The sequence below is a fragment of the Streptopelia decaocto genome (genome assembly GCF_964273445.1).
Source record: "Streptopelia decaocto genome assembly, chromosome: 23".
NCBI lineage: Eukaryota > Metazoa > Chordata > Aves > Columbiformes > Columbidae > Streptopelia > Streptopelia decaocto.
Window position 1 is genome coordinate 994736 of NC_138678.1, and position 27435 is coordinate 1022170.

Here is a 27435-nt window from a genome sequence, read left to right on the forward strand (position 1 = left end):
GAAGGGACAAGGGCAGATGCTGCTCAGGTCCCCACCTCCTCCGCAAGCCCCACGGCTGCCCCGGCCGGGCCCTTTTGCTGCCCTGTTGTTTTCTGGGCTTGTTTGTTTGCTGCGTTTGCTGACTCAGCGCAGCCCGGCCGCCCTCCTGACTCATCCCGCCGCTCGGGGCACGGCCCGGCCGCATCCTGCATGCTCAGCCGCGCTGCGCCGCGCTCTGCTGGAGCCACCACCATGGCATCGCTGAGCTCCCCAGCATCTCTGTTGGATGCACAAGCGGAGGGCCCAGTGGTCCCCCCACGCACCCATGTGTGCCAGGAGGGGTGTCATGAGCACCCCAAGAATTGCATAGAACCCCCAAAACCATCTCTCATGCTCACGGGACACCCCAAAATGCCCTGCAGGACCACCAGCAGGTCTGGGGGGGGTCTCAGGGACTGGCTTGGACTCTGGGGCTGGTTCCTGCAGGTGGTTTCTTCTCAGCCCCCCAGCGTCTCCTCCTCTCCCCACAGCTCCCCAGCATCCGTGGGGGCCGAGCGCCGTGGTGCGGGGCGTTACGGAGCAGCAGCCCCCGCTCCCCGGCCCCCCGGCATGGATTCACCGTTCCGGCACACCAAGTCCAGGGGCTTTGTCTCCAGCGCCGAGCTGAGCATGAAACAAGCGGTGCCGAGCACGCCGGGGACCGAGGGCAGGTCCCGCTTCCAGAAGGTCTCGCTGGTGTCGCGGCGGCTGGAGAAGACGGGGAGCGTGCGGGGCCGGGACGGGAGTCCCTCCCGCGTCTCCCTCTTGCTGCAGGCCTGGGAGAGGGAGATCGTGGAGCAGACGGGGTCCGGCCCCACCACCCTGACCCACCGGGAACGCTCCTCGTCCTCCATCAGCCTCCTCAAGGACTTCACCGCGCACGGCCCCATCTTCTCGCAGGTGTATTCCCCGGCGCAGAAGCCGCGGCGGCAGGACGAGAGGGGGAAGGTGGGGACCGGTGCCGGCGGCGGTGGCATCTCCCCATCGGTGGGTGCGCCCGTGCACAGGGAGAGCTACGTGCACGGCACCCTGCTCCCCACCCGACCCCCCGAGTGTCCCGCGGGGGCTCCTGGTGACAGTCCCGGTGCCCCGTGCGCAGCCGAGCGCGGCTGCGCCCCTGCCGTGCCCAGGGCCAGGCACGTCACCGTGCTGCGGACGGGCAGGGACGCCGCCGGGACAGAGCCGGGGCTGGCGGAGGGAAGGGAAACCCAAAACGGGATGCACGACGCTGCCGGTGTCACCACGGCCCCGCCACCGCGGGAGAGCTGCGGGCAGGAGGGTGGTGGCTTCGCTGGGGACGCAGCGGGCAGCGAGGGCTCACCGGGCACCGCCGAGGCTGCCGAGCGATCCCCTGGGGACAAACACTCACCACAAGCCGCAGCCACGCCGGTGAACGCAACCCTGGGAGATGGCAACAGGCCGGGGGACCCGCAAACCAGTATAACCAGCTCCGCGCAGTGTCCCTCGGAGGAGGCCGGCGGCCAGGCCGGCCCGGGTGACGCGGGAGAGGGAAGCACGGCAGACAGGGACAACAGCATTTCAGTGACACCAACAAGGACAGACAGCCCATCAGGAGCCAGTGTCACCCCTGAAAACCCATCCTTGGAGGGGAGCGATGGTCCTGGTGTCACCCCTGAAAACCCCTCAGAGGGGAGCGATGGCCCTGGTGTCACCCCCGAAAACCCCTCAGAGGGGACTGATAGTCCTGGTGTCACCCCCGAAAACCCCTCAGAGGGGAGCGATGATCCTGGTGACACCCCCGAAAACCCCTTCTCGGAGGGGAGTGATGCTCCAGAGCCTTCACCCGAAGCACCAGCACCTGCACCTCCAAAGGCTGAGGTTGAGTTGGATGGGGGCGAAACGACGGGGAACTCCCAGGGAACAACCCAAGAGCCCAAGACCAGCCCAGACCCTCCTGCCAAGCCCCCAGCCCCTGACCCCCCAGCCGAGAGCCCCCCGGATGCCACCGAGGAGGACCCCGAGCTGCTGGTGGACATGGAGATCTTTGTGGACACGCTCCGCAACATGGAGCCCTCGGAGATGCGGAAGGCGCCCAAGACCCCGCGGCAGCCCCGGCCGTCGTCACTGGGCCGCTGTGCCGCTCTGCCCCCCATCCACGAGGACCGGGTGGCCCCCCGGGCCCCCATCTCCCTGCCCGAGGCCCTGCGCGAGCTGCTGGCGCGGGGACCGGCGGGGCGGCGGGACGAGAACCCCGAGGAGGAGGAGGAGATCGAGAACCCCTACCTGAGCCCCGAGGAGCGGGCGCTGGCGAGGACCCTCCGCAGGGCACCTGGGGACAGCGCGGCCGGTGACAGCCGGGCAGAGGGGAACTCGCTCCTGGGGAAACTGAGGCAGGCGGGAGCGGAGGAAAAGGCCAAAGCGGCAGCCGGGGGTTTGGCCGAGCGGAGCGTCCTCTTCCGAGGGAACGTCCTCAAGGGCATGGCGCTGCTCTCCCACTTTTTGGAGCACCGGGCGGCCGCGGCCGATGAGCTCAAGCCGTACTCCCGGCTGGACAACAGCGTGCTCTACAGCCGCTTCATGGCCCCCAGCGCCGCCCCGCTCGAGCTGCCCGGCAGAGATGGCGGGGACACAGGATTGCCCACCCCCGGGGACCACAACGGGCTGGGACCTGGTGACCACCCTGTCCCCGAGATGGCCGTGCTGGAGGCTCCGAGTGCCGGCTGCATCCCTCTTGTCACCGAAGAGCTGGAGAGTGTCATGGCCCTGTGCCCTGCGGATGTCCTGGTGAGTGACGGGGGGGCTGAACCCCCAGAGTGCTCCCCATCAGAGGGGACATGGGGTGACAGCCCCCGGTGCAACAAGACAGTGCTGGGATGGGTGGTGGGAGGTACCAGGACGGGTGACATAGGGTACTGGGATGGGTGACGGAGCATTTTGGCATTGGTGGTGGGAGGTTCCGGGATGGGTGACAGAGGGTACCAGGGCAGGTGACAGAAGGGTACCAGCTCAAGTGATGTGTGGGTGGCACCAAGCATGATGGGAGGGTCCCAGGGTGGTGACAGGAGGTCCCGGGCGGGTGACGGGAGGCAGGTCCCCGTGGTGCAGGAATGCTCAGGTGTGGCTGCTCGGGGCGGTGGGAGGGAGCAGTAAACACCAGACGCGAGGTTGCGACTGCGGCTTCTTTGGGCTGCGGGGAGATGGCTGGTGCGGCCGATGTCCCTCCGTGCTCCTCACGTCCCCTCGCGTGTCCACAGCAGGAGGACAAGGATGGCTTCAAGATCAACACGAGACCTGGCAAGGTACAGGGAGCGTGGGGGCCGGGCTGGGCTGGCCGGGGGGGACACGGCGCAGTGTGGCAGCACCTGTCCCGTGTCACCCCTCCCAGATCATCCTCTTCGCTGAGGCTGGATTCGCGGGCCAGAAACGGGAGATTTGGGGCGACGTCCCTGATGCCACGTCCTGGGAGCTCTCGCACACCATCTCCATCAGGGTCATCCGAGGCGGGTAGGGGACGGCGACAGGGCGAGGACGCGGCGGGAGGGCTCAGGGGGCTGCCTGTGCCGGGGGGGCGAGTGACCGTCCTGCCGGTGCGAATGACAGCGGCTGCGATCCAGCGGTGACGGGACGGACAGGACATCCCCACCCACACTCTGCCCCCAGGCTCCCGATGGCTGTGGTTAAACCAGGCTGGTTTTCCCTCAATAACTTGCTCCCTCCCGCCCGCAGGTGGGTGATGTACGAGAAGCCGCGGTTCCACGGGCGCAAGTGCGTTTTGGCCGAGGGGGACGTGGAGATCGACAACCCCTGGACGGCGTACGGGCAGAGCGGGGAGCCCTGCGGCAACCGGCCCTTCCGCATCGGCTCCTTCAAGAGGGTCGTCCGGGTGAGCGCAGGGACCCCCCAAGCGTCCCGCAGCCCCACGCAGGGGTACCAGCCCCCCCGTGACGCAGCTCTGCCCCGCGCCAGGATTACCGCACCCCCGAGATCAGCCTGTTCACTGAGGAGAACGGCGAGGGCACGCGGCTGCGGTTCAGCGATTCGGCCGAGGACACGCGGACGCGGGGCCAGGCGCTCACTGCCGCCTCCATCATCGTCCACTCGGGATTGTGAGTGTGTCCGTGGGGCTGGGGGTGCTCCGGCACGGGCTGGAGCAGGTGAGATGCTTTCCCCGTCTTCGCAGGTGGCTGGTTTACTCCAAGCCTTTCTTCGATGATGATCCCTACGTTCTGGAGCCGGGCGGGTACCCCAATTTAAAGGCGTGGGGAGCAAAGGACCCGTCCATCTGCTCCATGCACCCCATCAGGCTGGTGAGTGCTGGTTACTGGGGTGGTACTGGGGTAACACCAGGGAGAGCATCTCCCGGTGCCTCCCAGTTCACACCAGTGAGAGCTCGGTGTGGAAATGTGCCGAGCGTGGCTCTGGGAAGTGCTCCTGTGGGTTGGTGGTGAACAAAAGCAATAAAATGGAGCAAGTGACAAGTGACAGGACAAGAGGAAACAGCCTCAGGTTGCGCCAGGGGAGGCTGAGGTTGGATTTAGGGACAATTTCTTCCCCAAAGGGCTGTGGGGCATTGGAACAGGCTGCCCAGGGCAGTGCTGGAGTCACCATCCCTGGAGGGTTGGACAGACGGACATGAGGTTCTCAGGACATGGGGCAGGGACAGGGGTGGGGAACGGTTGGACTTGATGATCCTGATGGACTTTTCCAACCAAAATGGTTCTGTGATTATAAAATAAAGCCCAAAAGAGCTTGTTCTGGAATGAAAACAACCCCAAAACCAGCTCAGGCTTTAAAGGGGGTGATCGGATGCCCCTGCACCATCCCCTCCTGCCACCACAGCCTCACCGGGTCTCCTTCTCCTTCCAGGGCTGCCCGGTTGTGGAGAGACCCGGGGAGCCGCAGGTGAGCACCGACCAGCCCCGGGGGTGCCGTGGGGCCGGGGCGGCCGTGGGACCTGCCGTGTCCCCACCTGCTCACCCGCCGCGTCCCCACAGGTGCTGATCTACGAGGCCGCGGGTTTCCATGGCCGCAGCTTCACCCTCAGCCGAGACATCTACGACCTGAAGCGCCTGCCCGGGCCGGCACTGGCCACCGTGGGCTCCCTGCGTGTCCTGGGTGGCTGGTGAGTGGCACGGGGTGGGCAAAACAGCTTGGAAGGTGACGGTCACCCCTGGGAAAGGGCTGCCCGGAGCTGGGGTGGCCACGGGCAGCTTGGAGGGTGGCACCGGAGAGGTGCGATGTCCCTGTGTCCCCTGGCACATGGACGTCCCCCGGAGCCCTCGCTGACATGTCTGCCTGTGCCGCAGCTGGGTCGGCTACGAGAAGGAGGGTTTCCGTGGCCACCAGTACCTGCTGGAGGAAGGGGAGTACCCGGACTGGAGGCACTGGGGAGGCTACGGCAACGAGCTGGTGTCCTTACGGCTGATACGGACGGTGAGGGTGGTGGCATCGCTTGGGGACAGAGCCAGTGCGGGCAGGGACAGCCAACCTCCCCAATCCCACCCCATCCTCATCCCCCAAAGGGAGCTGGGCATGGCCTGAGACCCCCAAACTCATCACATCTGGGAACCCAGAGCTGCTCCCACCCTCCCTCGGGTCCCGGACCCCGGCTACGGGCACGGAGAGCACCCGGCTCGCGGTCCCTTCCCCTGACAGCCCGAGGGCCTCGGGGGCTCCTTCTCCCCGCAGGATTTCTCCGACCCGGCGCTGGTGCTTTTTGAGGCCATGGACTTCGAGGAGGGTGCGAGCGTGGAGCTGAGCGAGGCGCTGCCCGACACGCAGCTGGCCGGCTACGGCACCGTCACCCAGTCCATCCACGTGCTGAGCGGCGTGTGAGCGCGGGGACAGGGGACAAGGGGCCAGGGGGATGGATGGCGGGGCACTGAGCCAGCACCCACGTTTTCCTGGCAGGTGGGTGGCCTATGAGGGCACCAACTATTCTGGCGAGCAGTACGTCCTGGAGAAGGGGGTGTACCGCAACTGTGAAGACTGGGGTGCGGGGGATTGCCGCATCGCCTCGGTGCAGCCCATCCTGCAGGTGAGAGCACCGGGGACCCCCCCGCTTCACCCCATGGGGCTGGTGGGGGCCAGGCTGCGATGAGACCACAACCAGCCCCGCTCTGTCTGCTTGCAGGTCGGGGAACACAACCTCCACTTCGTCTCCAAGGTCAGGAGTGGTGGAAGGGGACCGGGACGTGCCCCCCAGGGGACACAGCTCCTTGTGGGGCGGTGATGATGCTTTGTCCCACCTCACTGAGCCCCTCTGCTCCCCCTCCCCAGATCCTGCTCTTCTCAGAGCCCGACTTCTTGGGGGATCACGTCTTGTTCGAGGAGGACCAGGACACCCTGCCCGCCGCCTTCGTCCCGCGCTCCTGCAGAGTCCGCGGGGGCAGGTAGGGTGTTCTGGCTGGGGACGGGGACATCACCCCGACCAGCAGCCCCACTGGGTGTCCCCAGGAGGGCGGGTGTGACGGGGTCCTGGGGGCTACAGGAGGGATGGACCCCCCATGACAGCCCACGCACGCTCCTCCCGCCAGCTGGATCCTGTTCGACGGCCAGGCCTTCGCCGGGGAGCAGCACGTGCTGTCCGAGGGCGAGTACCCCACGCTCAGCGCCATGGGCTGCCCCTCCTCCACTGCCATCCGCTCCCTGAAGAAGGTCCCAGTGGTGGGTGCCAGCCCTTCCCTTCCCTTCCCTTCCCTTCCCTTCCCTTCCCTTCCCTTCCCTTCCCTTCCCTTCCCTTCCCTTCCCTTCCCTTCCCTTCCCTTCCCTTCCCTTCCCTTCCCTTCCCTTCCCTTCCCTTCCCTTCCCTTCCCTTCCCTTCCCTTCCCTTCCCTTCCCTTCCCTTCCCTTCCCTTCCCTTCCCTTCCCTTCCCACCAGCTCTGGGGCAGACCCCCCCCCGGAACCCCCTATTTCCCCTCCCACGGTGCTGCCTCTCCAGCCCTTCTGCACCCATGGACGCTCGCTCTTCCCGCTCACCCCCCGGCGCCTCTCCCCCATCCCGCAGTTTTTCTCAGAACCCTCCATCTTCCTGCACGGGCTGGAGTGTTTCGAGGGGAAGGAGATTGAGCTGAACAGCGAAGTGCGGAGTCTCCAGGCCGAGGGGTTCAACAACCACGTGCTGTCCGTGCGCGTCAAAGGCGGGATGTAAGTGACCCCTGGTCCTGCCCCGGCTGCTGGGTGGTGTCTGCCTGCCCGGGGGGCGACTGTGGTCTGCCCATCCCATGCTATCCCATCCCATCCCACTCATCCCATCCCATCCATCCCATCCCACTCATCCCATCCTGTTCATCCCATCCCATCCCATCCCAATCATCCCATCCCGTCCATCCCATCCCATCCCATCCCGTCCATCCCATCCCACTCATCCCATCCTGTTCATCCCATCCCATCCCATCCCATCCCATCCCATCCCACTCATCCCATCCCGTCCATCCCATCCCACTCATCCCATCCCGTTCATCCCATCCCATCCCATTCCGTCCATCCCATCCCACTCATCCCATCCCGTTCATCCCATCCCATCCCACTCATCCCATCCCATCCCACTCATCCCATCCCATCCTATCCCATCCCCTCCATCCCACTCATCCCATCCCGTCCATCCTACCCATTCCATCCTATCCTATATTAACCTAATCCATCCTGTCTTATCCCATCCCCATCCCATCCTGTCCTCTCCCATTCCATCCCACCCATTCTATCCTATCCCACATTGTCCCATTCCATCCCATCTCATCCCATCCCACCCCATCTCATCTTATTCCATTCTCTCCTCTGCCATTCCATCTTGTCCCATTCCACCTCCATCCCACCATATCTTGTCCTATCCCATCTTCTCCCACCCCATCCCACTCACCCCATCCCACCCATTCCATCCTATCCTATGTTGTCCCATCCCATCCCATCCCATACTATCCTTCCATCCCGTCCCCTCAGCTGGGTGCTGTGCGAACACGGTGACTTCCGCGGGCGCCAGTGGCTGCTGGACTGCACCGAAATCACCAACTGGCTGACGTACAGTGGGATCCAGCACGTGGCGTCCCTCTACCCCATCCGCCAGGTGAGCGCTGGGACGGGGACGCTGACACCCAGGGGGGTGAACCCCAAAACCACAGCACGTGGGGGCGGTGATGCAGGCAGCAGGACTCTCTTTTTGGTGCAAATAAAGGTTTCTCTCTTTCCAGAGACGGATTTATTTCCGCATCAGGAGCAGGGAGCTGGAGCTCTACCTCTCGGTCCCTGATGACGTGGAGGACATGAAAGCGGGACGCGTGGTGGTGTCCGGCCTCGGCGAGCAGAGCAGCTCCGTCTGGTACTACGAGGATGGGCTGATCAAAAACCAGGTCAGGGCTCGTGTGTGTGACAGCCGGGGCTGCGCAGGGCCGGGGAGCCCCTGGCGGGACGGCGGCTGGGTGCTCCCCACCCCACAGCCACCTCCGAGGGCTTCTAACAGGTTTTCCCAGTGTCTGCCCTCAGCCTTGTCCCCAAAGACCAGTTGATTGTCTCCTCCCTGAGTCTCCTCTGGAGACCTGAAAGCATCTCTGGCTCCCCGGAGGGGTTTTCATCACCCTAATCATCCTCACCTCTCGCCAAGAGGTTTTTCGGTGTCTAAGCCCAGAAGCAGCTGTGTTTACAGAGAAACCCCTCGGAGCTCCCAGCCTTTGCTGCGGGTGTTGGAGGGGACTGGGCTGACCTGGCCACCACCGCTCCTTGCAGGTGGCCCCCAACATGAGCCTGCAGGTCATCGGGCCGGCCGGGAAGGGCGCCAAGGCCGTGCTGTGGTCCGAGACCCGGATGCCACGTCAGACCTGGAGCATCGATTCTCAGGGAAGGATCCACAGCCAGATGTTCGAGGACATGGTCCTCGATGTAAAGGGTGAGGCCTCGGCACCCTTCCCAAGAAACCCCAAAACATGGCATTTGGCTGTGAGATGGAGCACCCACCCCCTCGCTGCCATCAGGAGCGAGGTCTGTGCTCCTCAAACCCTCCCCTTGCTCCGCAGGCGGCCGATCCTATGACCGGGACCACGCCATCGTTTGGGACATGGCTGAGGAAAGGCCCACGCAGATCTGGGACATACAGGTGCTATGAGGGGGGGACATGCGGCCCTCACACCCAGAAGTGCCACAGAGCAGGATGGGGACACCTTGCTGTCTCCTACCCCATGCACGTTGCACCCCAAACACCCCTCAGCCCTGGGTGCTGGGGTCAAGGATGCCCACCATCACCGTCACCATCACCATCACCGTCACCATCACCATCACCGTCACCATCACCATCACCATCTCCATCACCGTCACCGTCACCATCACCACCACCATCACGATCCCCTGCACCACAAGGGGAATCCCCCACCTCTCCCCTGGGGGGCCCCATACGTGGCTCACAAAGGACCCCATGGACATGATCCTTCGGAAAGCAGCAGAGCCCCTTCCCCACCAGCGTCGCCCCTGAACTGTATTTATGTACGTGTGTAAGATACGGCCCCGCTCGGCCGGGCCAGCTCTGGGTGGTTGGTGTCCTTGTCCTTGCACCGGCCGCAGCCTGGCAGCCCTTATTCTGGGGGGGCTCACACCTTCCAACCCCCCCAGCTCTGCATCGAGGGCCTGATCCTGCTCCCAGGATGGAATCCCGGTGCCCTCTGGTGCTCACAGCCCACGGGCAGCACCGGGGATGTGGGGTTTGAGGAGGGGCCACAGGCCAGGCTGTGACCCCCTGAGAACCAGTGGGAACCCATCCTGCTCGGGCGTTCCAGCCATGTCACCCGGGTGAGCTCTGTGTCAGCCGCGGTCGGTGTCCGCGCTGCAGAGCTGCATCACAGCCCCGATCACTCATCGTCAGTGTCCCCGGGACAGTCTCCTTCACCCGGGTGAGGGCAGGAGCTCCCTGGGAACGTGACTCAGAGCCAGAGGGGACATGGGGTGAGAAATCCCACACATGGAGACATCAAGAGCTTCTTGTCTGTCCTCACTGCCGGGGAGAGGAGAGGCTGCCGGCGCGGGCCCGGTTTGCTGAGCAGGTTGAGCCCAGTTTGGGGAGAGTCACCGTGTTAGGGCAGCTACCGCTGATCAACCCCGCGGCAAAACGGGGCTGTTCGGGCAGCGCTGTTTCCTCGGGAGGTTTCCTCGGCAGATTTGGGTGCACCAAGGTCCTTCAATCAGGTGTCTCCAGTGACTGCTCTGGCTTGTGGCAACAGCCATCACGTAATCCCAGAATGTCAGGGGTTGAAGGGCCCTGGAAGGCTCATCTAGTGCAATCCCCCATGGAGCAGGAACACCCAGATGAGGTTACACAGGAAGGTGTCCAGGCGGGTTGGAATGTCTGCACAGAAGGAGACTCCACAACCCCCCTGGGCAGCCTGGGCCAGGCTCTGCCACCCTCACCCCCAACAAGTTTCTTCTCAAATTTAAGTGGAACCTCCTGTGTTCCAGTTTGCACCCATTGCCCCTTGTCCTGTCACTGGTTGTCACCAGAAGAGCCTGGCTCCATCCTCCTGACACTCCCCCTTTCCATATTGATCCCCAGGAATGAGTCCCCCCTCAGTCTCCTCTTGTCCAGCTCCAGAGCCCCAGCTCCCTCAGCCTTTCCTCACACGGGAGATGCTCCACGCCCTTCAGCATCTTTGTTGCCCTGCACTGGACTCTCTGCAGCAGTTCCCTGTCCTGCTGGAACTGAGGGGCCACAACTGGACACAATATTCCAGATGCATCATCAAATCATAGAGTAGTTTGGGTTGAAGGGATCTTCAGAGCTCACCCAGCCCAACCCCTGGGCTGGAAGCCGGGGAGGGATATCAAAACACACATCGGGCAGGTAGGATGGTTACAGAGTGTGAAAATCCCCTCAATACAGCACCACTAGCGTAAACAAGCACCCGCCTCCCACCTCCCACGGCCGCACCTGACAGAAAGCGCCACTCCCCCTCACCAATCTTTATATACCCCCTACTAGGCTGTGATTGGCTAATAGCGGGGAATTTGGGAGCACCGGATTGGTCGAGAATCATTAGGGGGGTCCGCCGAGCCTGTGGGTGGCGCTGGGCCCCGGGCCCGCCCCTGAGGCGCGGCCCCGGGCGTTTGCCCGGGGCCGCGCCTCAGGGCCGGGCTCGGGGCCCCCGGTAAATCGAGGGGTCGGGGGTCTGCAGCAGAGACGACCCAAAGGCCTCTACACCAGCACTTTATTCCTCAGGGCCCCGAAGCAAACCCGAACGGGGGCTCCGGGGTGTGATTTTGAGGCTGAAGAAGGACAGAGCCGGGGCAGCGGGTGCCGTCCTGGGGGTGGCATCGCGGGGTCAGCGGAGGCGCAGGGCGAAAGCTGCGAGCAGCCCCATGGCGAGGGACAGGAGCGGGGCGCGGGCACCGGGCGGGCTCAGGTTGGCCTGGGGTGCCGCTACGGTGGTGGAGGGGCCGCTGGTTGGGTTCCCCTCCGCATGGCTGAAGGGCTGGAAAGGAAAAGGAGAGAGTCAGCGATAAAGTGGAGCAAGGTGGCTGGTTTACTCCAAGCCTTTCTTCGATGATGATCCCTACGTTCTGAAGCCGGGGAGGGATATCAAAACACACATCGGGCAGGTAGGATGGTTGCAGAGTGTGAAAATCCCCTCAATACAGCACCACTAGTGTAAACAAGCACCCACCTCCCACGGCCTCGCCTGACAGGAAGCGCCACTCCCCCTCACCAATCTTTATATACCCCCTACTAGGCTGTGATTGGCTAATAGCGGGGAATTTGGGAGCACCGGATTGGTCGAGAATCATTAGGGCGGTCCGCCGAGCCTGTGGGTGGCGCTGGGCCCAATTTAAAGGCGTGGGGAGCAAAGGACCCGTCCATCTGCTCCATGCACCCCATCAGGCTGGTGAGTGCTGGTTACTGGGGTGGTACTGGGGTAACACCAGAGAGAGCATCTCCCGGTGCCTCCCAGTTCACACCAGTGAGAGCTTGGTGTGGAAATGTGCCGAGCGTGGCTCTGGGAAGTGCTCCTGTGGGTTGGTGGTGAACAAAAGCAATAAAATGGAGCAAGTGACAAGTGATAGGACGAGAGGAAACAGCCTCAGGTTGCGCCAGGGGAGGTTGAGGTTGGATTTAGGGACAATTTCTTCCCCAAAGGGCTGTGGGGCATTGGAACAGGCTGCCCAGGGCAGTGCTGGAGTCACCATCCCTGGAGGGTTGGACAGACGGACATGAGGTTCTCAGGACATGGGGCAGGGACAGGGGTGGGAATGGTTTGACTTGATGATCCTGATGGACTTTTCCAACCAAAATGGTTCTGTGATTATAAAATAAAGCCCAAAGGAGCTTGTTCTGGAATGAAAACAACCCCAAAACCAGCTCAGGCTTTAAAGGGGGTGATTGGATGCCCCCGCACCGGTTGGACTCCATGAGCTTCTCTTCCAACCAAAATGATTCTATGATTTTAAGCCCAGCTCTGGCTGTGAAGCCAGATGAGTCCCGGGCACATCCGCACCAACATCCCACCTCATTTTATTTCTCCTCCTCGAATCTCTTTTCCTCCCCGCTCTGGCAGATGCTACAACTGTGGGGGGCTGGACCACCACGCCAAGGAGTGCAAGCTCCCGCCGCAGCCCAAGAAATGTCACTTCTGCCAGAGCATCAGCTCGAGGGGAACGGTTGGACTCGATGCTCTTGAGAGCCAGCGAGCGCTCCAAAGCAGAGCAGAGAGCAGCAGGTGGAAACCCCCCCAGCGCCTTCGCAGCCCTTTCCTGGGGGGGACGCGCAGCCTCCCCTTCCCCAGGAAGCTTCTCCTTCCCCACACACACAGAGTCACTGTTGGCTTTGGGGTTTTCCCACCGCGGAAAGCAAAGCGAGCTCCCCTTCGTGTCGCTGCTCTGTTTCCAGCCTTGTGGTTTTAGAAAGGGGGGGACAGAAGGAGAAGCTGGGGGGTGGTCAGTGCCCCTCAGGTCACTGTGAGGGAGCAGGAGAGTTGGAAGTAGAGGGGAGAAGAGACCCCTGAGCCCTCAGTCCCCCTCGGCTGTCGCAAGGCTGCAGTCGCTGTGTGAAATCCAACACAACCGGGATGGTGATTTCAGGGCGGTTTCCTTCCCTCTCTAAAGGTCGGCACCTTCCAAATTAAGGTGTCTGCGTGAATCCTCCTGCCCTGTGCAGGACCAGTGTCGCTGGGGTTTTGGTCCTTCCCGACTGCGTGTTACACCTGCGATCGGGGACCAGGGCGCTGCCTTGTCTGCGGGAAAAGGGGCTGCATGTCCCCGTGTGAACCAGCCCCCGTGTTGGTTCACATTCCTCAGGTCCCTCCAGAGCCAGGACAGGGACAGGGATGGGACCCCAACACCTTACTCTGCCCCCTCACACGCACTTTTGCTCTATGAGGGGGTTTGCTTGGTTTCCCCAGCCACAGGGTGGGACTCCTGGGAGGTAAATACACCCCGTGGAGGTCACAGCTGCGTGGAGTTTGTGAGCAAAACGAGTACAAATGGGCAGGAAAGAAAAGATCCTGAGAGCTGCTCCAGATAGTATCACCGTCCCCAAAAGCACTGGCACTTTCGTCCCTCCCATGCACCCGTCCCCACGCAGGGAGAGCCAACATCCACCCACACGGCTCTCGCACTAAGCGCGCCAGCAAAGAGGAAAATAACGCCTGGTGGGGAGAGGTGAGAGGAAACCACACAGCTGTGTGCCCAGCCAGTGTCCCCATGGCTGTTCCCAGTGTCCCCAGTGTCCCCACAGCCATCCCCAGTGTGCCCGCACCAGGCACGGGCTGGGGCTTGCAGACAAAGTAGAGGCTGCAAAATGGGGTGGAGAGCTAAGTGCAAAGGTTAAGGATGTGAGTGATGCTCTCAAGTAAAAAAAAAAAACACAAAACTTTTAAAAAAGCAACTTATGGAAGTATTTAGACCTTACAGACCACAGCGCAAAGCCCCTGCTAAGCCAGTGTTAAAGTCACATAGAAAGTCAAGCATTCTGGTTTCCAGCTGAAAGCAGAAATTCTCCCACTGGTTGAACCCCGGAGACCCCCAGACTGCCGCCACCCCCATGGGACGGAGCTGGCGGGACCCCCGGCCTTCGCGGGGGTTTCTCTTACCAGGCAGAGGACGAGCAGGGCGAGCAGGAGGAGGTGGGCGCACCGGGGGGGCTGCATGCTCGGGGCTCGGCTCGCGCGGTGCTGTCACGCTTCCTCATCTGCTCGCAGCAGCAGCAGCCAGAGGCTTTAAGCGCAGCGGCGGCCCCATCTCACCAATCACACTTGCCTTCCCTGCACCGGCCCCACCGCCCCAAAGGGCCGTTTGAACCCACGGCGATTTGGGGAAGTCGCATCCGCTGCCAGTGCTGCGAGGGAGAAGGTGAAAGACACAACATGGGGATCTCAGGGTGGGGATGACACTGTACGGCCCTTTCAGCCTCGATTCTCCATCATCCAGCACAAGAGCAGCCCTGCTCTCCTTTTCCCTCGTCACAAAATACCACCTGCAGCATGAATCCCCCACCCTTGATGAGCTCTGCTTCTCCCCTGTCCTCTGCCCCACACCATAAAGGACTAATCATGGTTATGGGTTAAACCTCGTCCAGTTCACTGGGAGGGTTTGCAAATCACGGGCAGTGTTTCAAGAGGGCTCCGCATTGCACCGTGTAACAAACCTCCTTCCGTGCAGCTCAGGACAGACGCTGGGTCTGAGCTGCCCCTCTGAATCCTGGTTACACACTTGGGGTACTCTGATCTGTGTTACATATCAGCGAAACGCTCCCTTCCAGGCCCCAATATGTGTCACGGCAGGTCTCTGAGCTCTTCCACCCACTCAACTGCACGAGTGGGAAACAAGAGATATCTGGTTATTTTAAGATGGTTTGAATTAAGCGAAGCTACTGGGATCACTGCGCATATGCACCTGTTGTCTGGTTTTGTGTTGGTGAAGCGCATCACGGTGTAGCGAGCCCACCGGTGGCTGGAGCTGAGTCCTCCACGGCAAAGCTTCACCAAATTTAGTTAATTTTTGCTCTTCATGCAAGAGTCAAAATGAAAGTGTCTTGGGGACAGCCAACATCCTATAAAAGGTGCTAAAAACTGGCCTGTTCTGCTCCTCTCCAGCTGGTGAGGCCGAGCTCCCCGGAGAGCAGAGCGGGACGGGGACGTGCAGGGATGGTTCTCTGCACGGCGGGCGGAGCGCAGAGCATCAGCGAGGAAACGAGCATGTGGGAGCTCCCGGGAGAGGGACAGCGTTGCTAGAACACAGGGACAAAAGCAGCAGGTGAGACCAGGAGCAGCTGTACAGTGTGTGACACCTCGGGTCAAGCTGCGCCCCAGAGCTGAAGATCAGGTGGTGGAGGAAAAGCAGCACATGGTGCTCCCACCCCAGGAAAGGTGTGAAATGCTCTAAGTGACCACAGCTCCACAAAGCACCGTTTTGTGGGGCAGGGAACAGGCAGGACCCTTCAGCCTGGCAGGCGGCTCACAGAACGGAGCCTGCGGGCAGCCTGGGCCTCCCTCCTAAGAAACAGAGTCACAAAGATGATGGAGTGGAGCATCTCCCGTGTGAGGAAAGGCTGAGGGAGCTGGGGCTCTGGAGCTGGACAAGAGGAGACTGAGGGGTGACTCATTCCTGGGGATCAAGATGGAAAGGGGGAGTGTCAGGAGGATGGAGCCAGGCTCTTCTGGTGACAACCAGTGACAGGACAAGGGGCAATGGGTGCAAACTGGAACACAGGAGGTTCCACTTGAATATGAGAAGAAACTTGTTGGGGGTGAGGGTGGCAGAGCCTGGCCCAGGCTGCCCAGGGGGGTTGTGGAGTCTCCTTCTGTGCAGACATTCCAACCCGCCTGGACACCTTCCTGTGTAACCTCATCTGGGTGTTCCTGCTCCATGGGGGGATTGCACTGGATGAGCTGTGAGGTCCCTTCAACCCCTGACATTCTGTCATTCTATGAAACGGTCCCGGCCCGTGTCACCCCGATCATCGGTCCCGCGGCCTCGGAGCGGTGCATGTCGGGACGTGTAGTCCTGGGGCCTGCCTCGTCCTCCACGTGACCAGCGCTGAGCCAATGGCAGCGGCTCCGCGTCGCCGTGGCAACCGCCTGTAAACAAGATGGCGGCGGGGCGCTGAGCGCGGGGTGAGTGCGGCGCCAAGGCGGGAACCAGGGGGTCCGGTCCCCCCGCGGTTTGGGAGCCCCCCCGACACTGTGAGGGACACCCCAACACACGGCGTGCCCCCCAGCGCACGCCGGGGTGTCCCCAGCGCTGCCACCCACATCGGGCCCCCCCAGGGCCCACCCCGCCAGGTGGTACCGCTTACCATCGTTATTTTAAATCTGTTTTTTGCCAAAGATCCTTCAAAAAGCCGATCGCTGCCGGCCTTCTGGGGACGCACAGGGCCGGGCATGATGGTAACAGGCTCAGAGACACCACCAGCTCAAGGATTTTAACTGTTAAAGACAAGCGGTGGGTGCGTGAACACCCGCTCTGCACAGAAAGCAAGGATGTAGGGCTGCTGAGAAAAATGTGCAGTTTAGGCTTTTTTGGACAACACATTTAAAAATCATCGAGCAACTCCTTTCAAAGTTAATGAACCTGTGCTTTATTTTTACATATTATCCCCTCTTGTTTGTACTAAAAGGGCAGAGCTGCCCAAGTTCATGGCTTCCACTGGTAAGGCTTTTCTTACCATTGTATGTTTTGCAATGATTTTAGCTTTTTCTTTCCAATCTGTCTCAGATCATGTAAGTAACAGACGGTTTCCACATCCCCAGCAAGCCCCAGTGCACATTGGAGCCTCATCTATTTTTACAGTTCAGTTTTAGGTCACATCCTTCCTTCTAGATCTCAAAGCAAAACCTCCCTTTCCCCTCCCAGTGAGGTTCGCCACTTCTGTTAATCCCAGAGGATTGTGCTTTTTGTTAAAATAGCTCAATATTACCACTTTCTGCCTCACTGTGTGGTGCGGGATGCTCTGTATGAGTATTACAGAGCTTTTCTGCCAGCCCCATTTTATGTTTACTCCTCCCAGCTGCTGAGATCGTACCTTCCCTTGGGTCCCGGCTCATAACGAGCACCTACTAATTAGCATAAGAGTGTTTATGGGAGTGAATGGACTGGGCCGTGCTGCTTCCTCCTGCCCTCTATTTCTCTCAGCATAACCCCAATATTTCTTTACCTGTTTTTGGAGAAGCCATATCCAAAATATTGACCTGTTTTCTTTCTCTCGTGCTCTTCATGCCTCTTCTCAGAAGATGCCAGCCTGTCTCCTGGAACACGAGGGGGACAACACTGAAAAAGAACATGCAGGGTAAAGACCTTCGGTTATTAGGGGATTAGCCTCCGTTACCAGGTGCTATTTTAGACAGGTAACACATATTTGTGCTTGCAGGCACAGCTCACACCGACACGGAGCTCCTGTCCTCCATGATGCAAAAAATCACTCTGTTGGAGGAAACAATAGAGAAACAAGCCCAAGAAATCCAACTGAAGGTAACAATCCTGCCCTTTACTGAACCTCTTCTGTGCCCGGCTTTGGCGATTGAAGTCGCTCACATCTAGTCTGGGCTAAAACAAGTTAATCTGTAGCCTGCTCTGTTAATTACACAAACAAGCCTTTGCAAAGCAACAGAGTGATTGTATCAGTGCTGGGGGTGGGAGAGCAGACGGTCCCCGCCGTGACTTCAAGACTCTCAGCACCTTTCACTGATCTCATTAGCTGTTTGGCTTCAGACACTTTATTTCCCTCCTTTTACTTTCTGAAACAACAGCAGCTCACACTGCAGAGTCATCCTGGAGCAGGGACCTCTTTGCACTTTTTCGGCTTAGAATAAATACCCTATTTTTAATTTTATTTGTTTTTAAGAGGTGGCTGCAAAGATGTTGGTGTCATTTCCACACGAGCCGCTTGCCACAGGTCAGAGCACCAGCAGGAAGCACAGGGGTAGGAGTTGGTGTGGGTGCCCACAGCTCTTTTGCAGATGGAGGAGAGGAAGATGTGGAGATGAAGTTCTTAGGGACATGATTTTGTGAGAGCGTGGGGTTAATGGTTGGGCTTGATCTTAAGGGTCTTTTCCAATCAAAATGATTCTGTAAGACAGGTCAGTGTGTGCCTCGCCTATTCCTGGAGCAGCAAGTTTATATCCCACCCCTCATTTGAGTCTAATTAAGGTTTTTGTGAGGTGATACACCCTTTCTGACCCTTATTTTGGCTGTCGCTGAGTGGGGTGAGAGTAAGTACACCCCTAACCCCCCAGCCAGGACTAAATTATGCCTCAAGGTCCTGAAGGCCAAGAACTAAACACGGTCATCATTTGTTCTGGTCCTGAAGGATAAGAGGATTGCTGAACTTGAAGAGGAGATGAAGACTCTTCAGAAAGGAGAAGGTAAATATTGTTTTACCCTTGGGACCTTGTTCCTACCTGCAGGAGAGCTACAGAGCTCCCGGCACCGCAGAGCGGGCTCCGAGTCCTCCTCGCTGAGCCAGCCTTGCCTTAAAAGCCCGAGAGCCTCTCCGGCGAGTGGTATCAGTTACACACACGTGGTACCGTTTGCCAAAGCAGATCTGCCTCCATACTCGCATCCGTTGCTCGTTTTTTTTCTAGTACAGTGCAAAACATTATTTCCTGACCTATTTTCTCTGGGCGACAGAGTTTCCACGAGCACAGAGAAACCGCGCAGGACGGTCACAACAAAAAGAATGGTAAATACTGCAGAGTTCAAACAGGCTGGAAAAACAGAGCTAAGTGAAACCAAAAATCTACGTGGAGTCTCAAACGACAGGTCTAAAAGCTCACTTGGCCCATGAGGCAGCCTAACTCTAAATTGAGCCCAGCTTTGAGTGAGTCACCGAAGGTTTTCCCCTCCATTCTGTTCCTTGGAATCCAGCAGCTCTCCAGCTGAGCCCAGACACGTTTCCTGCAACGGCCCAACTACCTTGTTAGCACAAAGCTGTGGTAAGTTCTCCATTTCCTGAGCAGAGAACACAAATACGCCCGTGAAACCACAAACGTGTTTTGTACCTCATCACATATTGTTCCAGCCAGTCAGCCTGGGTTTGTGGATCCAGCTTTAGTGGACACCTGCTCATTTTTTTAATAGGTCCCTTAAGACTGAGTTAGCCAAGCAATTGTCATTGTGTAATTGCAAACAGCACCGCTCACATCAGCTTCCCAAAGCACAAAACCCCTCCAGTGTTGTTCACAACTATCTTTTAGTCTGTCAGCATCTTTCTGGAAGTGCTGCAGGTTGAATTGTCAGGGTCCAGCACACAAAGCTTGTGTTCAGCCCCTGCATTGAGCTCACTTAGAGCAAGAGCAGGTGCTGCTGTGCTGTGCCGTGGGTTATCTACAGCTTTTATTTGAGGCTGTACATGGAAAAACCAACTCTTGCCTTTCCAGATGCTCCTGGCTCATCCGCAGCAGAGGAACTGGAAATGAGGTGCCTTCAGCTGCAGAGCCAGGTCTGGGAGATGGAGGTGAGACACCTGCACCCCAGGTTTGGGGTCATTGCTGTCCCGGGCTGCTTGGGTTTTTTCAGGATGCCACTTTGATCATCACGATTCTCCACCTCGCCGCTCTGAAAAGAAAGAACAGGTTGGGTGTGAGCTACAGGGCAGTAGGAGTTTGGGTTTTTTTTTAATACACAAACATTTGTGCATCCTGCAAACCTCTTTGTTTTGATTTCTGGGACTGCAGAAACATTCTTTGCAGCTACTACAGTCTTGAGCAATTACTGTGTCACCACAGACACTCTTATTCTCCCTTTTACTACTAGCAGAGCTACTACTACTACTCTGTCCACAAGTTTGTCTGCCAGAGCCAAAGAGCCCATGACAACCCTTTTTCATGTCCCCTTCTGCTTCTCATGATCACAGCTGAGCACTCTCAGGCTTCCATTTTAGTTCTCTGAAGCTCCGGTCTACAACGCTGACTCGTATTTCCCTCTTACAGCGGTTTCTAAATGACTATGGTCTGATTTGGGTTGGAGAGAGACATGAGCAGCTGGAAGATTTAGAATTGCTCAAGGATGAAGAGGAGCTGCCGGCAAGGAGCGTCTGGAAGCCAGGTAAAGCACCAGCGCTCTTGGCTGAAGCTGCTATCAGAAAGCTGGTATTTTGTAAACCTGTTATATATTTTGTAAGCCACATCTATGGGGAAAGCAGAGAACCTGCTGGCTCAGCCGTTTGGAAGGACACCCTGATTGCAGCTGCTTCCTGAAGAGCTCACGTACCCTCAATGTTTGAAGCTTGATTGCCCCAACGACACGGAAGTAAAAACGGGTGGAAAACAGAATCAGACGCTTTGTGTACATAGTAGCTGTAGTAACTTACCCACATTGTCTGGCTCCATCAGGGAGTATTGTTTGTCTTTCCTTTCAACCACCACGTGAGTGGTTTAATTGAAACCTGATTGTGCTGTATGAGGTCCAAGCATATTTGGCAAAAGCTTCTTAGGAAGTGGGAACGGAGAAAAAGAAAGAATAATACTTGGGCTGTACAGCCAATGCTGCTTCCTAACCACTATGCAAATATTAGCTAACTAATCTTTCCCTCCCTTGGGTGCAGGAGGGGAGGAGATGAGAAAAGCAGTAGAAATAGTTTTAATTGTTTTCAGCTCATTTACCTTTTTTTAAGGAAGTTTTCCGCAACTCTGCTTTAGCAAATCATAAAAAAAGCAGAACAGAAAACACCAAAGGCTTTACACCTCTGCCTACACCTCTTCTTTCATTTCCTCTTCTGATTTCATTTTTCTGCCCCATCACAGCTCTGTTTTTACGGTTTCACCCACCACCCTGATAAACACCCTCAGCAGCGTCCCAGCAAGAGGGAGCAATCTGTGGGCGGCAAGGAGTATTTACACCAGCATCTCTTCCCCGATCCATTTATCCAATCTAGTTAATCCAACCAGTTAAAGTTCTCACTCTGTGCATTTTACAGCAGCTCATTAAGGGATATCGTAACCTTCCTGAAATGACAAAGGAGCTGAGCGGTGTAAGGAGCCGGCTGCACCCGTCGCTGGCTCGGGAGCTCTATCAGCTCTCAGGCTGTTCCCTGCTGCCCTGCCCTTGCGGTTTGCACACACCCATGTAAGCCTGGCAGCAACATTGCACCACGCTATGCGAAAGTGCAAAAGGCAAAGCACGGAGAGGCAACACAGCCAGCCCAAAAAACGTTAAACACAAACCCACCGCTAATTCACACATAAGAGAAAGCTGCTCCGCTGGCATCCCCTTCCCCTCTCACTCCAGTCCCTCTGCCATAGGTGATGCAGTTGTGGCCAAACACCAGGTTGATTTTGATTTAATCTTGGAAAACGTGAAGGATTTGAATGTGCTGGCTGGAGAAGGTATTTCTCAAATCGAGTACACGTCTGGGGGGGCTCGGCTGAGGCAGCCGGACCCCCTCCCTCTGACGCTGTATCAAAACGGGATCGTCATGTTCAATGGACCCTTCCGGCCCTACGAGGACCCATCCACACAGGTAGGGAAAGGTCTGTAAAGGAATTTAGACTTGGACCCATCCCGCTGTCTCTCACTAAGCCTCAGGAATGTGTAGGAATAGGGGTTGGGAGCTCATCTCAGACCTAAAAAGGAGCTCCAGCTCCTGCACTGCACCTGCACTGCCATGGTGCCTATGAAGACTAAAAATCATTAAGCAAAGATGTACTAAAGACGTAGATTCTGGTCTTTGCAGACTTTTCAGCACAGCGGTCACCACACATATAGAAGCAGCCCGGGAGGAATATCAGTCACAATGGAAAGTCTAAGGTACGACCACGAGCTCTCACTTTGTTTCAGCAATGCCTGCAGGATATCATGGACGGCTACTTCCCTTCAGAGCTGCAGAATCGCTACCCAGACGGCGTCCCTTTGCAGGTAAGCGGTGCAAAAACCCTATTTGACAGCTTTTTGGAAGAAATTGCTCTCTTGCTTATCAAGAAAAACTGTTCGGGTTTCTTTCACCAATCTGCCGAATGCTCCCCACAGCAAATTAAGTTTCTGAACAAAGCGCATATGCAGCTTAATTCTGTGCATGTGTGTGTCGCGGAAAGGGTGGCTGGGAGCACACCTGCTAGAGCCGTTACAGGAAACGAGTGAGCCTTTCGGCATTCGGACTGAGCAGCTTCTCTGCCTCTCAGCTTGGAACAGGACTTCTAAGAGCACAGAAGGCTTTGTAGAAGAGGAGTACGTGCAGCCTTTGAAGAACGGTGTAACAAAAAGGAGAAGAAGAGTTCTCAAATAGTTCCCCTGGAAAAGTTTTAAAAACAATTCGACCAAGTATCTCTCAAGGAGGATGCTGAGAGAGTTTATTGAGCCACAACTTAAATGGATTTGGCCACCTGAGGCTTTTTTGGGCCTTTTTGATTTCTCCGAAATGGCAAAAAGCCAAGGCCACGTTTTCAGGCAGAAAACGGGCAGAGAGCCCTCAGAGGACTCTAATCTAGGTCTTCGAGTGCATCCAAAACGTAAGCAGGCACAACCAGAGGGGCGCACCTACCCACGCCGCGAAAACAGGGCACGGTGGGAGGTCAGGACAGGCAGAGCCAGCTGGTAGGGGTGGAGGTGCCCAAGTCGGATGGAAGGAGGATTGTGCAAGGCTCTGGGGGCTGTGGTTCCCTGTCATCTGTGCACAGCTGGCTGCCTCTGGAAGCCACAGTAATCTGGGGTAAATACATCGTGCATCCACCCGAGATACGGACAGGCAGCGTAATAGGAACATAAGAGGAACCCAGACAGAAAAACTGCCCCTATTTATACAGCCTTCCACACGGTGGGGGGCCTTGGGGTAGCACTCTGCCTTCCAAATCATAGAATCCCAGAGATTCGAGGATTTGCTTTATTAGAGAGTCTGTAGGAGCTGAAAATGCATTTAATTGAGTTTGGACAGCTGGGGCAGCGCTCAAGGAAGCAGCTTGCTTGGTTTCATTTGGGGTTTACAACTCTTGGTTAGAGTTGCTGTTTATTGTGCTCTGATGCAGTGAGAAGCAGCTTGTGCAACACTCAGATTTGCTTATGGCTCTTGGCCTTAATTCAACAGGTCACCGACAAAAGGGACGAGGTGTTTCGGGAGAGAGACCCTCCAGGGAGATTTCCTGGCCACGGCCAAGTGGTTGGCTGTTCAAAATCAAGTGAGGTGCAGGAAACCACTGAGATCCCAGGTAAATTCTTAAACCTGCCTTCAAAATGCAGCTACCTCCCAAATAGGAGAGCCAAAACCTTACTGAGATCCCTGCAGATCTGGTGGTGGGGCAGCTTGCGAGCAATTTTTGGTTCTCATACAAGCTCGTTCCATAGTGGCGCACGTCTTCAGCCAGACCGATCTTAACTGTACAGAATACGGGACAATTCCTTTTCAGACTTTCATAGGAGAATATGGGACATAAGGTCAGGCCCTAGATTCCTCATTTTGCTTCTGGACTTGAGCAGTATGCTTAAGCAATACCTGTTGGGGTTGGAAAATGAAATGCAGTCAGTCCTATAGACAGAAAATAGTGGGTTTGTGCATGCATAACTAAATAACCTGAACACGTGCATTGCAACATCTTCCTATTTATATCAAATTTACTACTTGCTCATTCATCTCAAGGCCGGTGACACCACAGGAAAAGGACACCTGCAAATACACCCTCACAAGATGAAAAATCCTCCAAGTCTGTAAAAATGGTGATAGTTCAGGCAGGGCTAACCAGGGCTCTGCCTGGTGTGTGTCCAGCTGTGTGCTGGCCAGGCTGCGCAGTTGCTCCTTGTTGATAATCAAATATTTAGTGGCCCAGAAAGTGGGACAAGCTTCAACAGGGAGACAGCCAGGCCCAGCCTAGCTGGGGAGGTTAGAGCTCTCCCTGTCGGCTGCTGCGCTCTCACGTTTCACCAAATCAGCCTACTCTGGGGGAAAATTGTTTGTCAGAAAGGTTACACATGGACACATCTCCCCTCTGCTCCTGCAGGTCCCAGAGGCTCCTTGGAGCGGTTTCTCAACAAGCTTTCCAAGCCCTCAAAACACAGAGGAGAAGCGATGGGTGTCCGAGGCTCAGCCCAAGCAGCAGAGCAGGTATAAATGAACCCCAAACACGCCCAGGATGAGGCCAGCAGCGATTCCCTGGGCTCAGCGCCCTACACAGCACCAGCAACCACTTCCTTGGGCCTCCCTCAGCTCTGCAGAACCTCCTTCTCCTCCCAGAAAGGCTCTGCCAGAGCACACATGGCACTTTGGCACCTGCTCCTGGGCTGCCTGGCCCTGGTTGTGGTGACACTCACCTGGTTTGGTTTCAGGGCGCTTGTGGGGTGCAGAGAAGCAAAGAGATCCTGGTGGAGACACCCAGGCTGGCTGCTCTGGAGAGGTATGGGCACAGCCCTTCCATCACTGCCCCGTCAGGCTCCTCTTCCATCACTGAGGAGTTCCTAAAGGGGTTTCAGCTGAGGAAGTAAATAGACTTGCCCAGTTTATCTTAGAAATAATTAGGAAAAAAGTCCGAATTTGGTCTTTTGGGAAGATAGCAGGTTTACCATGAATAATTCAGTTATCTTTTACATCTCTAACAAAAGCTGCTGTTGTTCACAATGTTTCTTGCTACTGTGAAATACTTCTACTGAGAGCAAGCCAAGTCCCAAGAGTTTGAAACCATCTAAGCAGCTGTTTACAGTTGTGTTAAATGGGAGAATCCCTCCAGGAAACCGATGCCCGAGTGGGAGGTCACGCAAATAGCACTTTTCCACTCAGTCTTCTGGCAAGACAAGACCCAAATAGCTAATGAGAAAAAAAAAGAAAAAAGCAGATTATTTTTAATCAAAAAAGTAGGGCAAAGTACTTACCAGACAGCCCTGATCTAAAATGAAAAAAGCTAAAAAAGGTCAGCAGCCCTCTTTCCAAGGCACCTTTAAGCAGGGGAAGCAAAGCAGCAGGTTGGGCTGTAGGTTGGTCCGCTCACCCATGGTCAGACAGAGCCCTTACTCCTCAGCAGACAGGGTTTTCTAATCTCAGGGTGAAGACGGCTGAAGAGGCCGAAGCTTCTGCCCCTGATGTCTGCACCCTCCGCGTCAAATCTGAGAGCGGGGAGCAGACGTACATCGTGAAGATGCTGTTCACAGAGACCATAGGAGACCTGCGCCAACACCTTGCCCGTGCCAGGTAGGCTCAGGGCCTCCTCCCAGCTCCACGGAGCCCCAGGGAAGGTTTCTTGGGCCCTGGAGAACAGGAGCAGCCTGAACAGACCAGCCTGAGCCGAGCAGGGCCGAGGGTTCCGGGAGCTGCCGGGCATGCTCTGCTGCTTTGGCTCCAGCACCAGAGATGCTCTCTGGGCAGCACCGCCAGGGTCACGCTTTGCTCAGATCATTTAATACCCACCTTTGCCAAAAAGCTGACAAGCAGCAGAGATAAACCTCTTTCGTCCTCTCAGATTTGCCATCTGACCCAGGCCCACCGCTGCCTCTGCCTCCTTCCAGCTGCTCTGCAGCGCTCGCCTGTTGCCACCGTTCCCAAAATGGTGCAGCCTGGAAGCAGAGCTGCAGCCTTTGGCTCGGCTGGTGCATCCGCTGCTGGACAAACACCATCCTTTGCTTATCCGGCTTTATATCTGCATGCATTTAATGCTGCTCAAGGGCTCACACATCCCTTTGGGGACAGTGAGAGATGGCTGAGGGGACCCCTTTGCTCTCCCCTCTTCACTCTGGCCTCAGTCTGTGCCCGCACTGAGCTCACGGCTGTTGGGATGCAGGAGCCTCCCTCTCCGCTGCAGCTGCGCAGCCTGGAACAGCCGCTCCGTGCCTGGCTGGTTGCAGTTTGGGCAGAAAGCCCTTTTTTCTGCTGGGCCTGTGCCTGTGAAACCATCTCTCCTCTACTCTTACATAACTGCAGCTGGATCAGCCGAAGCATCTCAGCAAAACCTTGGGGGATCCCGTTGCGTAGGAAAGATTGTGCTGTTTTTTCCTAGGGGTGGAGACTCAGATTCGTATGAGATCATCAGTACCTTTCCCCAGAGGGTGTACGCAGACAACTCCAGGAGCCTGCAGGAATGTGGCCTGATCCCCAGTGCCTCCTTGCTGCTGCAGAGAAGAGACCCCTCCCAAAAAGAGGGGACAGAGCTGCAACCAGCTTAACAGGTCCCAGCAAGAGCTGCTCCCCCAAACTCTGCGAGAGGAAGGAGCTGCCTCACACCTGTAGCTGTGTTAAACCTCCCCTGGCCGGGAAGATAGGAGAGGGTTGTCTTTCCAGATTTAGTTTATTTGTGCTGTTACCTGGGATGCAGAGAAGAGCTCAGGGGCAGCCGTTTGGCCTTTGGCAGAGCACGTTCTGCTGCCTCATATGTGGATGCTTTTCCTCCAAACGGGTGGGCATTTCTGTCAGCTCAAAGCCAAGGTTTGGTTTCTCATCTCTGCTAAAGGTTACACAGGCTGATCCCTACCCAGGGAAGCCACTGGTACCAGGCAGTTGCTTAGCTGGGCTCAGGGATTCTCTACAGCAACAGCCCTATCTGAGCAGGACAGACAGACAGACAGCATCGGTTTGCTCTCCACACACAGCTGCTCCCCACAGACTTCAACTGCACTTATGCCATAACAGAAACTGGCTCAGATATATAGTCCCCGGTGAAACTAAACCAAAAGGCCTTGAGCCATTGCAGTGCTGGGACTGAGCCAGCCCCATCTCAGCCAGATCCCGCTCCTGGGTTTCCTGTACGGGAACAACTCCTTCCCCTGCACAGCCCCGGCTCCGGCAGGCCCAGCCTCGCCGCCACCGCCCCGAGCTGCCTCCCCCTGCAGCTGGATGCTGCAACAGGACACCGTGTCATCGGAGAAGAGCGTAATCCCTCCACTGCTTCTCTGCACAACCCCCCGTAAAGCATCTTCCGCCCTCTCCCGCCGGCTGGGGCTGTGCAGGCCCCTTTCCCCAGCACATTCTTCCTGTTACAGCTGTGACAAGCTCCCACTTGACTCGCAGCTGACAACACTCACACTTGTGCAAGGCAGCACCATCTGGCAGGTTCCCTTTTAGCAGAGACCCAGCCCTCACCACAGGCTCCCAATAAAACCATTTACTTAAGTTGCAGTTTCCACTTCCATTCGATCTGGAAGGCGCGGTTGCTGTGGAAAGGGGCAGGACGCCCAGAGCACTGCCCAGATCCCAAACCGGAGCTGGGCCCCACAGAACTCAAATACAAGCAGCACCACTTGTGCAAACCAACCGCTTCCCCATGACTGGTGATTCAACCCCCACAGCTCCACTTCAGTTTCCTCCTTTTTCCACCTATAGCAAATACAGGAGTGTACAGGGGACCCTCCTATGGGGCAGCCGTATCCGCTGCCCCTCTATATCCTGGTCTATAACTGATGGGGTAATTTTGGTGCCGGGGGTTTGGTTTTTGCTCACGTGTCTGGCTGAAGCTGTCCTGTTCTTAACATGCAGAGGAGAGGAACGCTCGAGAGAGGTACCTGTCACTACTGTGCTGTAGGATATTCAGATTAGTCCTCTGAGCCTTTGATTAACGGTAGCAATCTAAGGTGTTAAGATCTTTCTGTCA

At 57.3% G+C, this 27435-nt stretch overlaps 2 protein-coding genes and 1 long non-coding RNA gene across 6 annotated transcripts; 2 read left to right on the forward strand and 1 right to left on the reverse strand.

The window, feature by feature from the left end:
- Positions 1-588: 588 nt before the first annotated feature.
- Positions 589-9683, forward strand: CRYBG2 (crystallin beta-gamma domain containing 2; the record flags this gene model as incomplete). Its single annotated transcript, XM_082071551.1, has 19 exons — positions 589-2763; positions 3234-3278; positions 3365-3483; positions 3706-3862; positions 3946-4085; positions 4160-4286; positions 4846-4881; positions 4974-5101; positions 5286-5412; positions 5668-5810; positions 5890-6016; positions 6113-6145; positions 6259-6371; positions 6516-6645; positions 6987-7126; positions 7919-8042; positions 8167-8325; positions 8699-8858; positions 8986-9683. 19 exons carry the CDS (start codon positions 589-591, stop codon positions 9072-9074), a joined length of 4272 nt encoding a protein of 1423 aa, XP_081927677.1. The 3' UTR covers positions 9075-9683.
- A 1463-nt stretch (positions 9684-11146) lies between these two features.
- LOC309449293 lies at positions 11147-22962 on the reverse strand. 3 transcript variants are annotated; one of them, XR_014185927.1, is made up of 6 exons: positions 21990-22962; positions 19313-19498; positions 17100-17212; positions 16242-16371; positions 14038-16023; positions 11147-11424 (listed from the first exon to the last, which is right to left on the reverse strand). It is a non-coding gene; the product is annotated as an uncharacterized lncRNA (long non-coding RNA). The 3 variants fall into 3 exon arrangements; XR_014185928.1 differs by having other exon boundaries at positions 14038-15173; positions 16242-17212; XR_014185929.1 differs by having other exon boundaries at positions 16242-17212.
- On the forward strand, positions 17033-27424 carry UBXN11 (UBX domain protein 11; the record flags this gene model as incomplete). 2 transcript variants are annotated; one of them, XM_082071269.1, is made up of 12 exons in its annotated part: positions 17033-17231; positions 17313-17413; positions 18252-18306; positions 19321-19397; positions 19873-19987; positions 21184-21401; positions 21719-21796; positions 22959-23079; positions 23866-23969; positions 24191-24258; positions 24900-25046; positions 25849-27424. In XM_082071269.1, 12 exons carry the CDS (start codon positions 17033-17035, stop codon positions 26012-26014), a joined length of 1449 nt encoding a protein of 482 aa, XP_081927395.1. In that variant the 3' UTR covers positions 26015-27424. The 2 variants fall into 2 exon arrangements, with proteins under 2 accessions (XP_081927395.1, XP_081927396.1); XM_082071270.1 differs by lacking the exon at positions 24900-25046.
- Between the last annotated feature and the right edge of the window lie 11 nt (positions 27425-27435).